A 17,149-nucleotide genomic window follows, 5' to 3' on the forward strand; every position below is an offset into this window, starting at 1 on the left:
CAATGCGGATGGTTATTTTCTTCTTTGTTCCATATATCACCACGTCCACAGTTTCTAAATCTAATTTGAAATTTGGACTCGTCAGACCACAGAACACTTTTCATCAGTCCATCTTAGATGATCTCGGGCCCAGCGAAGCCAGCGGCGTTCCTTGGTGTTGTTGAAAAATGGGTTTTGCTTTGCATAGTAGAGTTTTAACTTGCACTTACAGATGTAGCGGCCAACTGTTGGTACTGACAGTGGTTTTATGAAGTGTTCCTGAGCCCATGTGGTGATATCCTTTACACACTGATGTCGGTTTTTGATGTAGTACTGCCTGAGGGATCAGAGGTGCTTAATATCATGGCTAACGTGCTGTGATTTCTCCAAATTCTCTGAACTTTTTGATGATTTTACGGACCGTAGATGGTAAAATCCCTAAATTCCTTGCAATAGCTCGTTGAGAAATGTTGTTCTAAAACTGTTCGACAATTTGCTTACAAATTGGTGACCCTCACCCCATCCTTGTTTGTGAATTACTTAGCATTTCATGGAAGCTGCTTTTATACCCAATCATGGCACCCACCTGTTCCCAATTAGCCTGCACACCTGTGGGATGTTCCAAATAAGTGTTTGATGAGCATTTCTCAACTTTATCATTATTTATTGCCACCTTTCCCAACTTCTTTGTCACGTGTTGCTGGCATCAAATTCTAAAGTTAATGATTATTTGCAAAAAAAAAATGTTTTATCAGTTTGAACATCAAATATGTTGTCTTTGTAGCATATTCAACTGAATATGGGTTGAAAATTATTTGCAAATCGTTGCATTCCGTTTATATTTACATCTAACACAATTTCCCAACTCATATGGAAATGGGGTTTGTATATATATATATATATATATATATATATATATATATATGTTTGTGTGTGTGTGTAGATATTGTATTCATATAATGGATAAATCAATAATATAGTTCGATATTATGAGTCCCGGTATGTGAAAGTTGTTTACCTCCTTAAAGTTATTGTAATCAATCAGAAATATCAAGCAGCTAAAATGTGCCAAACATGGATTAGTGCGGAGAGTTTTTCAAAATTGTTCCCATCATGCTTTGTAATGGATTTAAATGGGTGTAATTGAAAATATGTATGGTGTTTAAGAGGTTTTTAATAATATCTACAATTTTCAGTCAGTAGGTAGTGATATGTGTGACCATGTGTGTTGACTTTTACAGTATGTTTTTTTTTTTTTGCACTATGACTAGGGGAGGTTGTTTGGATTGTGTCATATAAGTGAATGCACTGATATAAATCTAATGTATAGTCAAGGGTCATTGACCTAATTCACTCACATTGTCCACATGATGGCATCAAATATGTAGCGGTAGGAGACGGCCCAGTATTTAGGAATAATTTGATAGTGCTCCATGATGCATTTTGGGAATGTATGGCTCTGTGATGAGGTGGCTACTTGTCCTGGGTGTACCCCGCCTTCCGCCCAAATGTAGCTGAGGCTCCAGCACCCCCCGCGATCCCAATAGGGACAAGCTGTAGAAAATGGATGGCTGACGTTTTGCGGTCCAAATTGAAAACGCTGTCACAGGCTGTAGCGGTACACGCTTGTAATACATTTCTCCACCACTTGTGGCAGTAATGACAATCCATTTTCCATCCATTTTCTACTGCTTATTCCCTTTCAGGGTCGCGGGGGGCGCTGGCGCCTATCTCAGCTACAATCGGGCGTAAGGCGGGCTACACCCTGGACAAGTTGCCACCTCATCGCAGGGCCAACACAGATAGACAGACAACATTCACACTCACATTCACACACTAGGGACCATTTAGTGTTGCCAATCAACCTATCCCCAGGTGCATGTCTTTGGAAGTGGGAGGAAGCCGGAGTACCCGGTGGGAACCCACGCATTCACGGGGAGAACATGCAAACTCCACACAGAAAGATCCCGAGCCTGGATTTGAACCCAGGACTGCAGGAACTTCGTATTGTGAGGCAGACGCACTAACCCCTCTGCCACCGTGAAGCCAGTAATGACAAACAAAATAAATCTGGAGCTGAAAGTCATAAGTTTCATAAGCGCAAAAATTATAACCAAAAGGGGCCCTATTATGCAAAACCAACTTTACTTACCTATTGGTATCTGCTAATGCGGGGGTCAGCAACCTTTTTGAAACCAAGAGCTACTTCTTGGGTACTGATTAATGCGAAGGGCTACCAGTTTGATACACACTTAAATAAATTGCCAGAAATAGCCAATTTGCTCAATTTACCTTTAATAAATAAATCTATATATATATATAAAAATTAGTATTTCTGTCTGTCATTCCGTCGTACATTTTTTTTCCTTTGCCGAAGGTTTTTTTGTAGAGAATAAATAATGAAAAGAACACTTAATTGAACGGTTTAAAAGAGGAGAAAACATGAAAAAAATGAAAATTTAATTTTGAAACATAGTTTATCTTCAAGTTGGACTCTTTAAAATTCAACCGAAAAATTTTTTAAGAAAAACTAGCTAATTCGAATCTTTTTGAAAAAAATTTAAAAAAATAATTTATGGAACATCATTAGTATTTTTTCCTGATTAAGATTAATTTTTGAAATTTTGATGACATGTTTTAAATAGGTTAAAATCCAATCTGCACTTTGTTAGAATATATAGAAAATTGGACCAAGCTATATTTCTAACAAAGAAATCATTATTTCTTCTAGATTTTCCAGAAGAAAAATTTTAAAAGAAATTCAAATACTTTGAAATAAGATTTACATTTGATTCTACAGATTTTCTAGATTAGCCAGAGTAATTTTTTTGAATTTTAATCATAACAAGTTTGAAGAAATATTTCACAAATATTCTTTGTCGAAAAAACAGAAGCAAATTAAAATGTATTTATAATTCTTTACAATAAAAAAAATACTTGAACACTGATTTAGAGTTCAAGTATTTATTTATTTATTTTATATATATTTTTTTAACTAATTAAAAAAAATTTTTTTTTTACTTGAACATTGATTTAACTGCGATGAGGTGGCGACTTGTCCAGGGTGTACCCCGCCTTCCGCCCGATTGTAGCTGAGATAGGCGCCAGCGACCCCAAAAGGGAATAAGCGGTAGGAAATGGATGGACATTGATTTAAATTGTTAGGAAAGAAGGTGAAGCAATTTAAAAGGTAAAAAAAATATGTGTTTAAAAATCCTAGAATAATTTTTAAGCTTGTATTTTTCCTCTAAAATTGTCTTTCTGAAAGTTATAAGAAGCAAAGTAAAAAAATAAATGCATTTATTTAAACAAGTGAAGACCAAGTCCTTAAAATATTTTCTTGGATTTTCAAATTCTATTTGAGTTTTGTCTCTCTTAGAATTAAAAATGTCGAGCGAAGCAAGACCAGCTTGCTAGTAAATCCATCCATCCATCCATCCATCCATTTTCTACCGCTTATTCCCTTTTGGGGTCGCGGGGGGCGCTGGCGCCTATCTCAGCTACAATCGGGCGGAAGGCGGTGTACACCCTGGACAAGTCGCCACCTCATCACAGGGCCAACACAGATAGACAGACAACATTCACACCCTAGGGCCAATTTAGTGTTGCCAATCAACCTATCCCCAGGTGCATGTCTTTGGAAGTGGGAGGAAGTCGGAGTACCCGGAGGGAACCCACGCAGTCACGGGGAGAACATGCAAACTCCACACAGAAAGATCCTGAGCCTGGATTTGAACCCAGGACTGCAGGACCTTTGTATTGTGAGGCAGACGCACTTACCGTAAATAAATACAATTTAAAAAATAGAGGCAGCTCACTGGTAAGTGCTGCTATTTGAGCTATTTTTAGAACAGGCCAGCGGGCGACTCATCTGGTCCTTACGGGCTACCTGGTGCCCGCGGGCACCGCGTTGGTTCTGCATATGTCCTGAAATTTAGGCAGAGCAGATATATTTATAAAACAATCTTGCGTTCCTTGATGCTTCCTCTAAACGAGCCAGTTGTAATTTGCTCAACTTGTGGTAGACATTTACACAAACATACTTGTGCGAGTCAGCCATGTTTAATCGACCTAGGACGGTATGCACCACGACATTTCAACAGTGAAACCTAATGAAGAAATATGCTTTGTTGTTGTTTACTTCAGCCGACACAATTCACTACACAAGCGGTCAGCCTCATCTGTGGCTATGGAGAGTGGCACTTTCCATCATTTTCAGCAGACTGCATTGCAAAGTGATTACCCCTCTCACGTGGCCTTATGAATCCCTAACCCTACTGCAATTGTATTTTTTGTCAGTTGTTTATGACTCCCTTCTTATGCAGTATTATTTGGTATTATTTGTTTGTGCTAATCAGCCTGACCTAAGCCTAAGTGTGGTGGAGTAGGTTAGATATAATTGTGGAATTTGATGAAAATCCAGAGTAGGATTACTAGTTTTATGTTGATCGACATCCATTGCTTTCCTCCTCTCCAAGGTTCTCATAGTCATCATTGTCACCGACGTCCCACTGGGTGTGAGTTTTCCTTGCCCTTATGTGGGCCTACCGAGGATGTCGTAGTGGTTTGTGCAGCCCTTTGAGACACTAGTGATTTAGGGCTATATAAGTAAACATTGATTGATTGATAATTAAGTGGGACCCGGGCCCCTCTGTAGTGGAAAAGTTGGGCCCCGAGGTCAAAAAGGTTAAGAACCCCTGCCAGAAAGACAAATTAGAAGGATACATCGGTCTGTCTGGCCGCCAAGTTGTTCAGGCGAATATTCTCCAGTTTCTGTAACTCCTTCAGCTCGCCGCGAAGATCGGCCCTGAACATCTTCATGCTGGCCTGGAAGAACACAATCCACAAATCAATGGATGCTCGTTTAATATTAGTAACAGAAAATATAAGTGTAGGTCAACTTGATGTTATGGTTGTACAGTATACCGGTATTAGTTTAGTACCGCGACACTAATGAATCATATTCAGTACTATACCACCTCTGAAAAGTACCGGTCCACCACCGCCCCGCACCCCCGACACGTTGTGTCATTGCTGGTTTTACGAGGAGACGAGCATGTTCGGCAGCGCACAGTCACTGAGTACTTACAACCAGACTCAGTGTGTAGACTAAAAAAGGAGAACGGAGGCACTTTGGCTTAAAAATTAACAATAATTGTGAAGTTATAACATAGAAACGCCCCCAGGAAGAGGTCCTTTAAAGGGGAACATTCTTACCAGACCTATGTAAGCGTCAATATCTATTTTTTTAACCGATTTCCAAACTCTAAATGGGTGAATTTTGGCGAATTAAACGCCTTTCTGTTTATCGCGCTGGAGGCGATGACGTCAGAATGTGATGTCGCCGAGGTAACACACCCGCCATTTTCATTTTCAACACATTACAAACACCGGGTCTCAGCTCTGTTATTTTCCATTTTTTTCGACTATTTTTTGGAACCTTGGAGACATCATGCCTCGTCGGTGTGTTGTCGGAGGGTGTAACAACACTAACAGGGAGGGATTCAAGTTGCACCACTGGCTCGAAGATGCCAAAGTGTCTGCCGCCAGACCCCCATTGAATGTGCCAGAGTTAAAATCCACATTTTACCGGCGATGCTAAGACAGACATGGCACAGAGATGTATGGATAACCTGCAGATGCATTTGCAACGATAGTCAACGAAATCACAAAAGTGAGTTTTGTTGATGTTGACTGCCAGCTAATCGATGCTAACATGCTACGCTAATCGATGCTAACATGCTATTTACCGGCGGTGCTAAAGCAGACATGGCACGGAGATGTATGGATAACCTGTAGATGCATTTGCAACTATATTACGTTTCCTTCCACCCACTTTTAATGCGAAACAAACACTTACCAATCGACGGATTTAAGTTGCTCCAGTGTCACAAGATGCGAAAGTCCTGATCGTTTGGTCCGCACATTTTACCGGCGATGCTAACGCAGCTATTCGGCCATGCTATGGCTATGAATAGCGTCAATAGCTATTCGCTCAATAGCTTCAGTTTCTTCTTCAATATTTTCATACTCCAACCATCTGTTTCAATACATGCGTAATCTGTTGAATCGCTTAAGTCGCTATATCTTGCTGTGGTATCTGCCATTGTTTGATTACATTGGCAGCACTGTGTGACGTCACAGGGAAATGGCCAGTGTCTTCGCAGAGAGACGAAAATAAGGCACTTTAAAGCTTTATTTAGGGATATTCCGAGACCAGTAAAATTTTGAAAAAAACTTCAAAAAATACAACAAGCCACTTGGAACTGATTTTTATTGTTTTTAACCCTTTTGAAATTGTGATAATGTTCCCCTTTAAGACAGTGTTTTTCAACCTTTTTTGAGCCAAGGTACATTTTTTGCGTTGAAAAAATGCAGATGCATACTGCCAGCAGAAATTATTCAAAAAACAAAACTTTGTTGACGGTAAAAAGTCGTTGTCGGGTATGACTTTAAACCATATTCAAGCATGCATGACTATAGCTCTTGTCTCAAAGTAGGTGTACTGTCACCACCTGTCACATCACGCTCTGACTTATTTGGATTTTTTGCTGTTTTCCTGTTTGTAGTGTTTTAGTTCTTGTCTCGCGCTCCTATTTTGATGGCTTTTTCTCTTATTTTGGTATTTTTCTGTAGCCGTTTCATGTCTTCCTTTGAGCGATATTTCCCGCATCTAGTTTGTTTCCGAAATCAAGAATATTTCAGTTGTTATAATCCTTTTTTTGTGGGGCCATTGTTGTCATGTCATGTTCGGATGACATTGTCTTTGCTTCACAGTAAGTCTTTGCTGTCGTCCAGCATTCTGTTTTTGTTTACTTTGTAGCCAGTTCATTTATAGTTTTGTTCTCCTTAGACTTCCCTAAGCTTTAATGCCTTTCCTTTGGTGCACTCACCTTTTGTTTATTTTTGGTTCAAACATTAGACACCTTTTTACCTGCACACTGCCTCCCGCTGTTTCCCACATCTACAAAGCAAATAGCTACCGGCTGCCACCTACTGATATGGAAGAGTATTACACGGTTACTCTGCCGAACTATAGACAGCACCTACACTCAACAACAACACATCATTTGCAGACTATAATTACTGGTGTGCAAAAAAATATTTTTAACACAAATAGGGGAAATTACACAATCTCCCACGGCACACTGGTGTGGTTGAAAAACACTGCTTTAAGACATGGACAACTAGCTTGTGGCTAAAGTTCTTGTAAATCACTAATCCTCGCCACCATGGCGACAAAGTAAGTTTCTTGCAAGTACCATTATCACCGCAGGACGAGGAATAGCTAAACATGCTGCACTACACACCGTAGCTCACCGGCGTCACAATGTAAACAAACACCATTGGTGGATCTACACTTGACATCCACTGTAATGATACCAAGTACAGTAGTATATGTAGTCGATACTCCAATGATTTTGTCGAAGTTTTTTGGCATCACAACATCTTTCGTTTTTAAAAAATGTATGTTTATAAAGCTTGAGGACTGTGAATATGACCAATGTATGATCCTGTAACTACTTGGTATCGGATTGATATCCACATTTGTGGTATCTTTTAAAACTAATGTAAAGTATCAAACAACAGAAGAATAAGTGATTTTTGCATTTTAACAGAAGTGTAGATAGAACATGTTAAAAGAGAAAATAAGCAGATATTAACAGTAAATGAACAAGTTGATTAATAATTCATTTTCTACCGCTTGTCCTTTAATAGTTTTGACAAATAATAGAATGAAAAATGACAATATCTTACTGCATATGTCAGCAGTTAAATTGGGACACTTTGTTTGTTTACTTACTACTAAAAGACAAGTTGTCTCGTACGTTCACTATTTTATTGAAGGACAAACTTGCAATAAGAAACATGTGTTTATTGTTCCCTAAGATTTTTTGTTAGAATAAAGACAGTGATGCAATTTTTTGTGATCCCATCTTAATTAGAAAAATATTGAAAAGTATCAAAATAATAATAAATATTGGTATCGGGGCTGTCTTGGTTGACAAGACTCTGCAGCATCGCGTGGACATCGGGGGCGGTACCTCTGGATTGGCAGACCGGGGTGGTGGTTCCTCTCTTTAAGAAGGGGGACCGGAGGGTGTGTTCCAACTATGGTGGGATCACACTCCTCAGCCTTCCCGGTAAGGTTTATTCAGGTGTACTGGAGAGGAGGCTACGCCGGATAGTCGAACCTCGGATTCAGGAGGAACAGTGTGGTTTTCGTCCTGGTCGTGGAACTGTGGACCAGCTCTATACTCTCGGCAGGGTTCTTGAGGGTGCATGGGAGTTTGCCCAACCAGTCTACATGTGCTTTGTAACCATGTCCCTCGGGAAGTCCTGTGGGGAGTGCTCAGAGAGTATGGGGTATCGGACTGTCTTATTGTGGCGGTCCACTCCCTGTATGATCAGTGTCAGAACTTGGTCCGCATTGCTGGCAGTAAGTCGAACACATTTCCAATGAGGGTTGGACTCCGCCAAGGCTGTCCTTTGTCACCCATTCTGTTCATAACTTTTATGGACAGAATTTCTAGGCGCAGTCAAGGTGTTGAGGGGTTCCGGTTTGGTGGCCGCGGGATTAGGTCTCTGCTTTTTGCAGATGATGTGGTCCTGATGGCTTCATCTGGCCGGGATCTTCAGCTCTCACTGGATCGGTTCGCAGCCGAGTGTGAAGCGACCGGAATGAGAATCAGCACCTCCAAGTCCGAGTCCATGGTTCTTGCCCGGAAAAGGGTGGAGTGCCATCTCCGGGTTGGGGAGGAGACCCTGCCCCAAGTGGAGGAGTTCAAGTACTTAGGAGTCTTGTTCACGAGTGGGGGAAGAGTGGATCGTGAGATCGACAGGCGGATCGGTGCGGCGTCTTCAGTAATGCGGACGTTGTACCGATCCGTTGTGGTGAAGAAGGAGCTGAGCCGAAAGGCAAAGCTCTCAATTTACCGGTCGATCTACGTTCCCATCCTCACCTATGGTCATGAGCTTTGGGTCATGACCGAAAGGATAAGATCACGGGTACAAGCGGCCCAAATGAGTTTGGGTCTCTCCCTTAGAGATAGGGTGAGAAGCTCTGCCATCCGGGAGGAACTCAAAGTAAAGCCGCTGCTCCTTCACATCGAGAGGAGCCAGATGAGGTGGTTCGGGCATCTGGTCAGGATGCCACCCGAACGCCTCCCTAGGGAGGTGTTTAGGGCATGTCCAACCGGTAGGAGGCCACGGGGAAGACCCAGGACACGTTGGGAAGACTATGTCTCCCGGCTGGCCTGGGAACGCCTCGGGATCCCCCGGGAAGAGCTAGACAAAGTGGCTGGGGAGAGGGAAGTCTGGGCTTCCCTGCTTAGGCTGCTGCCCTCGCGACCCGACCTCTGATAAGCCGAAGACTATGGATGGATGGATGGTATCGGGACAACACTACTTGATTTATACAGTCATCATAAATGGATGCTGTCGATACCAAGGGCAGGACAGTATTCGGGGTGTGAATCTTTGGGCACCTAATGATTCGATCCGATTCCTGGAGTGAAGATTCCAATAAGAATCTATTCTCGATTCCACACGAGTCTCGCAATGTATTATCTGGTGTAGTAATTGTAACTAAACTTTTTCAAAAGAGGTTACAGGTTCAAAAATCTCCTTCTGGTTGCACAGAGATGACCTAGAACAGGGGTAGGGAACCTATGGCTCTAGAGCCAGATGTGGCTCTTTTGATGACTGCATCTGGCTCTCAGATACATCTTAGCTGGCATTGCTTAACACGATAAGTCAGTGTTTTTCAACATTTTTTGAGCCAAGGCACCTTTATTTCATTGAAAAAATTTTGAGGCGCTCCACCAGCGGAAAACATAAAAAAATGAAACTCAGTAGCCGTTATTGACGATAAAAAGTTGTTCTCACAATAGGTCTTTGTTTCATTGTAGGTGTACTGTCACCACCTGTCACATCACGCCGTGACTTATTTGGAGTTTTTTGGTGTTTTCCTGTGTGTTTTACGCCTCTTTTTTTGGTGGCTTTTCCTCTTTTGTTGGTATTTTCCTGTCGCAGTTTCATGTCTTCCTTGAATGCTATTCATCGCACCTGCTTTTGTTTTTACAATCAAGACTATTTAAGTTGTGCGGACGCCCTCCTTCTTTGTGTGGACATTGTTGATTGTCTTGCCATGTACGGGTGTACTTTGTGGACGCCATCTGCTCTGCACGCTTTAAGTCCAGCATTCTGTTTTTGTTTACTTTGCAGCTAGTTCAGTTTTAGTTTAATTTTGCTTCAATGCCTTTACTAAGCGGCACTCTCCTTTTGTTTATTTTTGGTTAAATATAAAACATTCTCATACATTCTAATCCATCCATCAGTTTTCTACCGCACCCGTTCAAGAAGTCGCATCAATGGTAAGAACTATTTTATTCATTATTGGTTAGCTTCAGAATAACAATGTTATTAAAAAGAAGAAGATACTTATTATACATGTATGTTGGTTTTACTTAAAAATGCACACATTTAGTTGTGAAGTGAAGTGAATTATATTTATATAGTACTTTTCTCTAGTGACTTAAGTGTTTTTACATAGTGAAACCCAATATCTAAGTTACATTTAAAAAAGTGTGGGTGGCACCGGGAGCAGGTGGGTAAAGTGTCTTGCCCAAGGACACAAGGGCAGTGACTAGGATGGCAGAAGCGGGGATTGAACCTGCAACCCTCAAGTTGCTGGCACGGCCGCTCTACCCACCGAGCTATGCCGCCCAAGTTGTATTCAGTGTTAAAAAATATTATATGGCTCTCACGGAAATACATAGTCAAATATTTGGCTTTCATGGCTCTCTCAGCCAAAAAGGTTCCCGACCCCTGACCTAGAAACATCTTTAAAAAATGAATTGTTTAAAAAAAAAAAAAAAAGATTTTAAATAAAATTATGAATCGATTTAGAACCAGGTTGAAAAAAAATCGTGATTCAGACTTTTTTTTTAAAGGGGAACATTATCACAATTTCAAAAGGGTTAAAAACAATAAAAATCAGTTCCCAGTGGCTTGTTGTATTTTTTTAAGTTTTTTTCAAAATTTTACTGGTCCCGGAATATCCCTAAATAAATCTTTAAAGCGCCTTATTTTCGCTATCTTCGAAACCACGATCCATTTTCCCTGTGACGTCATACAGTGCTGCCAATACAAACAACATGGCGGTTACCACAGCAAGATATAGCGACATTAGCTCGGATTCAGACTCGGATTTCAGCGGCTTAAGCGATTCAACAGATTACGCATGTATTGAAACAGATGGTCGGAGTATGGAGGCAGATAGCGAAAACGAAATTGAAGAAGAAATTGAAGCTATTGAGCGAATAGCTATTGACACTATTCAGCCATAGCGTGGGTGTACCTAATGAAGTGGCCCATAGCATGGCTGCCTTATTAGCATCGCCGGTAAAATGTGCGGACCAAACGATCAGGACTTTCGCATCTTGTGACACTGGAGTAACTTAAATCCGTCGATTGGTAAGTGTTTGTTTCGCATTAAATGTGGGTATCTAGTTTCAAATTTACATACATCTAGCGTAAATAGCATTTTAGCATCGATTAGCATAGCATTTTAGCATCGATTAGGTGGCAGTCATGCCGCGACCAAATATGTCTGATTAGCACATAAGTCAACAACATCAACAAAACTCACCTTTGTGATTTCGTTGACTTAATGGTTGCAAATGCATCTGCAGGTTATCCATACATCTCTCTGCCATGTCTGTCTTAGCATCGCCGGTCAAATGTGAAGACACTCTGGCACATTCAATGGGGGTCTGGCGGCAGATTTCTTGCCAGTGGTGCAACTTGAATCCCTCCCTGTTAGTGTTGTTACACCCTCCGACAACACACCCACCAGGCATGATGTCTCCAAGGTTCCAAAAAATAGTCGAAAAAAACGGAAAATAACAGAGCTTGTAATGTGAAAATGAAAATGGCGGTTGTGTTACCTCGGTGACGTCACGTTCTGACGTCATCGCTAAAAGACCGATAAAAAGAAAGGCGTTTAATTTGCCAAAATTCACCCATTTAGAGATCGGAAATCTGTTAAAAAAATACATGGTCTTTTTTCTGCAACATCAAGGTATATATTGACGCTTACATAGGTCTGCTGATAATGTTCCCCTTTAAGTTAATTTGTGTACATAAGCGTGGTCAAAAGTATACATACACTCGTAAAGAACATAATGTCATGGATGTCTGGAGTTTGATCTGACATCACATGGACAAAGATAAGAACTTCTGGAGGAAAGTTCTGTGGTCTGATGAAACAAAAGTTGAGCTGTTTGGCCACAACACCCAGCAATATGTTTGGAGGAGAAACGGTGAGGCCTTTAATCCCAGGAACACTATACCTACCGCCAAGCATGGTGGTGGTAGTATTATGCTCTGGGCCTGTTTTGCTGCCAATGGAACTGGTGCTTTACAGAGAGTAAATGGGACAATGAAAAAGGAGGATTACCTCCAAATTCTTCAGGACAAGCTAAAATCAGCCCGCAGGTTGGGTCTTGGGCGCAGTTGTGTGTTCCAACAGGACAATGACCCCAAACACACGTCAAAGTGGTAAATCAATGGTTAAATCAGGCTAGAATGAAGGTTTTAGAATGGCCTTCCCAAAGTCCTGACTTAAACGTGTGGACAATGCTGAAGAAACAAGTCCATGTCAGAAAATCAATACATTTAGCTGAACTGCACCAATTTTGTCAGGAGGAGTGGTCAGAATTTCAACCAGAAGCTTGTGGATGGCTACCAAAAGCACCTTATTGCAGTGAAACTTGCCAAGGACATGTAAGCAAATATTAACATTGCTGTATGTATACTTTTGACCCTCACATTTTCAGTAGACCCATAATAAATTCTTAAAAAGAACCAAACTTCATGAATGTTTTTGGTGACCAACAAGTATGTGCTTCAATCACTCTAGAACAGGGGTGCCCATTACGTCGATCGCGATCGACTGGTCGATCTCGGAGGGTGTGTCAGTCGATCTCAAGCCAGGCATTAAAAAATAGACATAAAAATGAGCAATCATCAATCATACCAAGACTTCACTTTCGTCAGTTGTTTGACATTCTCGGCACCCGAGGATCTTGTGAGATGACGCTGGCTGCTGCGAGCTCATGTTTAAGAAAAAAATCACTAACAGGGCGGACGCAGAGAAACACATTTTATTTCTAGAGACTCCGTACCTACTGTCAAAACTCTAAAGACCGACTGCACACTTCCTGTCTTCACCATAAAAGACCTGTTTCATCCTGCCTGTGCTAACAAAATAAGAGTCTCAGAAAGCTAACGAGCTATGGAGTTTGATGCCAATGTATTTCTCCCCAGCCCTCAGCGACCGCACACTCACTTGCTTGCCCACCCGCACACTCACTGACGTCACTCACCTGCTGCCAGACATTAAAGGGCCACACACATATGCTACTCTCATAACAAAGTGTTTAAAAAGGAGTATGCAAGTTGGACAAATGAGATGCCAAATCCAACCACTTTCATGTGGTATTGGACAGAAAGGAGGACTTTTTTTTTTCCTCCATTTGAAAATGTGGACGTTATCATCATTACTGTATAATTCCAATCAATGCAAGTCATCAGAATCAGGTAATACACCAACTTATATTCTTGTCTTCATGAGAAGAAAGAAATCTATGTGTGTTAAACATGCTTGTATTATCATTAAACACCATTAACTTGTTAACAAAAATGTCTCTTTCATAAATAAATAAATATAAATTATAAATAGGAATGAGGTAGATCTCCTCGACTTGGTCAATTGAAAAGTAGCTCGCCTGCAGAAAAAGTGTGAGCGCCCCTGCTCCATCACAAAAAAGTAAGGGTTGTAGAAATTATTGGAAACTCGAGACAGCCATGACATTATGTTCTTTACAAGTGTATGTCAACTTTAAACCACAACTGCGATGAGGTGGCGACTTGTCCGGGGTCTACCCCGCCTTCCGCCCGAGTGCAGCTGAGAGGGGCTCCAGCAACCCCCGCGACCCCAAAAGGGACAAGCGGTAGAAAATAGATGGATGGATGTAACTGAAGTTTTTTGCGTTTGAATTTTTGTTTTTGTTTTTTACATCAAATTATGCTGACAATTGCATTAAATTAAATTCAGTGTATAAAAATGTCCTCAAATTTGGTGTCTAAAAATTCATGATCAAGCTCATCTGGCACACAACTAACCTTTGTATTTGCGATGATGCCGCCATATGCTTTCAGAGGAGCAACAACTTGGGTCTCCAGTCTTTGTACCTGCAACACAAATCAAAGGTTTCAGTCGATTAAAGTTAAAGTACCAATGATTGTCTCACACACACACACACACACACACACACACACACACACTAGGTGTGGCGAAATTACCCTCTGCATTTGACCCATCCCCTTGTTCTACCCCCATGGGAGGTGAGGGGAGCAGTGAGCAGCAGCGGTGGCCGTGCTCACAAATTAGTTTTGGAGATTTAACCCCCAATTCCAACCCTTGATGCTGAGTGCCAAGCAGGGAGGTAATGGCTCCCATTTTTGTAGTTTTTGGTATGACTCGGCCGGGGTTTGAACTCACGACCTTCCAGTCACAGTGGACACTTTAACCCAGGGGTCAGCAACCTTTTTGAAACCAAGAGCTACTTCTTGAGTACTGATTAATGTGAAGGGCTACCAGTTTGATACACACTTAAATAAATTGCCAGAAATAGCCAATTTGCTCAATTTACCTTTAATAAATAAATCTATAGTATTTCTGTCTGTCATTCCGTCGTACATTTTTTTTCCTTTTACGGAAGTTTTTTTGTAGAGAATAAATGATGAAAAAAAACCTTAATTGAACAGTGTAAAAGAGGCGAAAACAGGCAAAAAAATAAAAATTAAATTTTGAAAGAGTTTATCTTCAATTTCGACTCTTTAAAATTCAAAATTCAACTGAAAAAAAGAAGAGAAAAACTAGCTAATTCGAATCTTTTTGAAAAAATTTAAAAAAATAATTTATGGAACATCATTAGTAATTTTTCCTGATTAAGATTAATTTTAGAATTTTGATGACATGTTTTAAGTAGGTTAAAATCCAATCTGCATTTTGTTAGAATATGTAACAAATTGGACGAAGCTATATTTCTAACAAAGACAAATCATTATTTTATTCTAGATTTTCCAGAACAAAAATGTTCAAAAAAATACAAAAGACTTTGAAATAAGATTTAAATTTGATTCTAAAGATTTTCTGGATTCGCCAGAGTATTTTTTTAGAATTTTAATCATAATAAGTTTGAATAAATATTTTGCAAATATTCTTCGTTGAAAAAACAAAAGCTAAAATGAAGAATTAAATTAAAATGTATTTATTATTCTTTACAATTAAAAAAAATAATTTACTTGAACATTGATTTAAATTGTCAGGAAAAGAGAGGAACGAATTTAAAAGGTAAAAAGGTATATGTGTTTAAAAATCCTAAAATCATTTTTAAGGTTGTATTTTTTTCTCTAAAATTGTCTTTCTGAAAGTTATAAGAAGCAAAGGAAAAAAAAAAAAATTTAAACAAGTGAAGGCCAAGTCTTTAAAATATTTTCTTGGATTTTCAAATTCTATTTGAGTTTTGTCTCTCTTGGAATTAAAAATGTCGAGCAAAGCGAGACCAGCTTGCTAGTAAATAAATAAAATTAAAAAATTGAGGCAGCTCACTGGTAAGTGCTGCTATTTGAGCTATTTTTAGAACAGGCCAGCGGGCGACTCATCTGGTCCTTACGGGCGACCTGGATCATTTTTTTATTTTATTTATTTTTTAACAAACCCCCCACCTGAGCGTGCCTGTAGTCCTGCACCAAGGCGAAGTCTTGGGCGAGCCTTCTCAGGCCGACCTGGATCTCGGCATCCTCCGAGTCTGAGAAGTCGAAAAGCCGGGCCACCAGCATGTCGGCCTGGTCTCGCAGCTTGGCGCTCTGTCTGGCGTAAGAAGCCAGCAGCTGGCACATGTCGGCCATCTGCGCCTCAGCGTGTCTCAGTCCTCGCTGCAGGTGCTTCACCTGAACACTTTGGAGCGCACACCAGTAGCGGGACTATTCAAAACATCCATTTCATGTTTTGAAATTCGTACAAAAAAAAACTCACCTGGCAAACAAACTGTTCATTCTTGCAGGTTCTGCTGGTTTGATGTTTGCTTTGCCACCTGTTGGCGTCATCACCAGGTAACGCAGAGGGCGTTGTCATGACATGACGTGTTTCAGCCACAAGAGGGCGGCAGAGTGCCGCTACTGACATACATGAATTTTCCTGATCTATGAAATACTTAGAAAATGTACTTCAAAGGTTTATTAACAGTTTTTTCATTATATTTTCAATGTGTGTGAATCCATCCATCCATCCATTTTCTACCGCATATTCCCTTTTTGGGGTTGCTGGTGCCTATCTCAGCTAGAATCAGGCGGAAGGCGTTGTAGACCCTGGACAAGTCGCCACCTCATCGCAGATGTGTGTGAATGTTGTCTGTGTGTGATAAGCTGCTAAATTAGGGCCCAAAGTTTTTTTTACTTAAAAATAAGAAAGCTTTTTAAACAAAAAAAAAAATCATTTTGACGAGCTTATTTCAAAATAATCCCACAAAATTGATTCTGTTAGAATTTAATTATGATACACTTTAGCAATTATTTTTGAATAAATTCTTGATTTTCCTTTATCACTTTTATACATATTGATTTTTGAAATTTTCATATTTTTTTAACCCATATTAAAAATTTTTTACATTCAAATATATATATTTTTTTAATTTTCAAACATTTATTTTTCTTTTTTTAATTTTTTTTTTAATTCACATCCAGCATCAGAAATTCCTTTCATTACATCATATTTACATACAAACCTTGTTTCCATATGAGTTGGGAAATGGTGTTAGATGTAAATATAAGCAGAATACAATGATTTGCAAATCCTTTTCAACCCATATTCAGTTGAATATGCTACAAAGACAACATATTTGATGTTCAAACTCATAAACTTTATTTTTCTTTGCAAATAATTAACTTAGAATTTCATGGCTGCAACACGTGCCAAAAGTAGTTGGGAAAGGGCATGTTCACCACTGTGTTACATCACCTTTTCTTTTAACAACACTCAATAAACGTTTGGGAACTGAGGAAACTAATTGTTGAAGCTTTGAAAGTGGAATTCTTTCCC

General features: G+C 40.0%; 1 protein-coding gene across 1 annotated transcript in view; it reads right to left on the minus strand.

The window, feature by feature from the left end:
* LOC133540242 (CBY1-interacting BAR domain-containing protein 2-like) overlaps positions 1–16,158 on the minus strand; it is a 30,358-nt gene extending 14,200 nt beyond the window's left edge. The window contains exons 1-4 of the mRNA XM_061882833.1: positions 16,088–16,158; positions 15,778–16,009; positions 14,170–14,238; positions 4,705–4,806 (exon numbers count right to left, since the gene is read on the minus strand). Coding sequence (XP_061738817.1) covers positions 4,705–4,806; positions 14,170–14,238; positions 15,778–16,009; positions 16,088–16,158 — 474 coding nt within the window. The remainder of the gene's footprint in view (positions 1–4,704; positions 4,807–14,169; positions 14,239–15,777; positions 16,010–16,087) is intronic.
* Positions 16,159–17,149: the final 991 nt, after the last annotated feature.

Source organism: Nerophis ophidion, linkage group LG21 (assembly GCF_033978795.1).
Source record: "Nerophis ophidion isolate RoL-2023_Sa linkage group LG21, RoL_Noph_v1.0, whole genome shotgun sequence".
Taxonomy (NCBI): domain Eukaryota; kingdom Metazoa; phylum Chordata; class Actinopteri; order Syngnathiformes; family Syngnathidae; genus Nerophis; species Nerophis ophidion.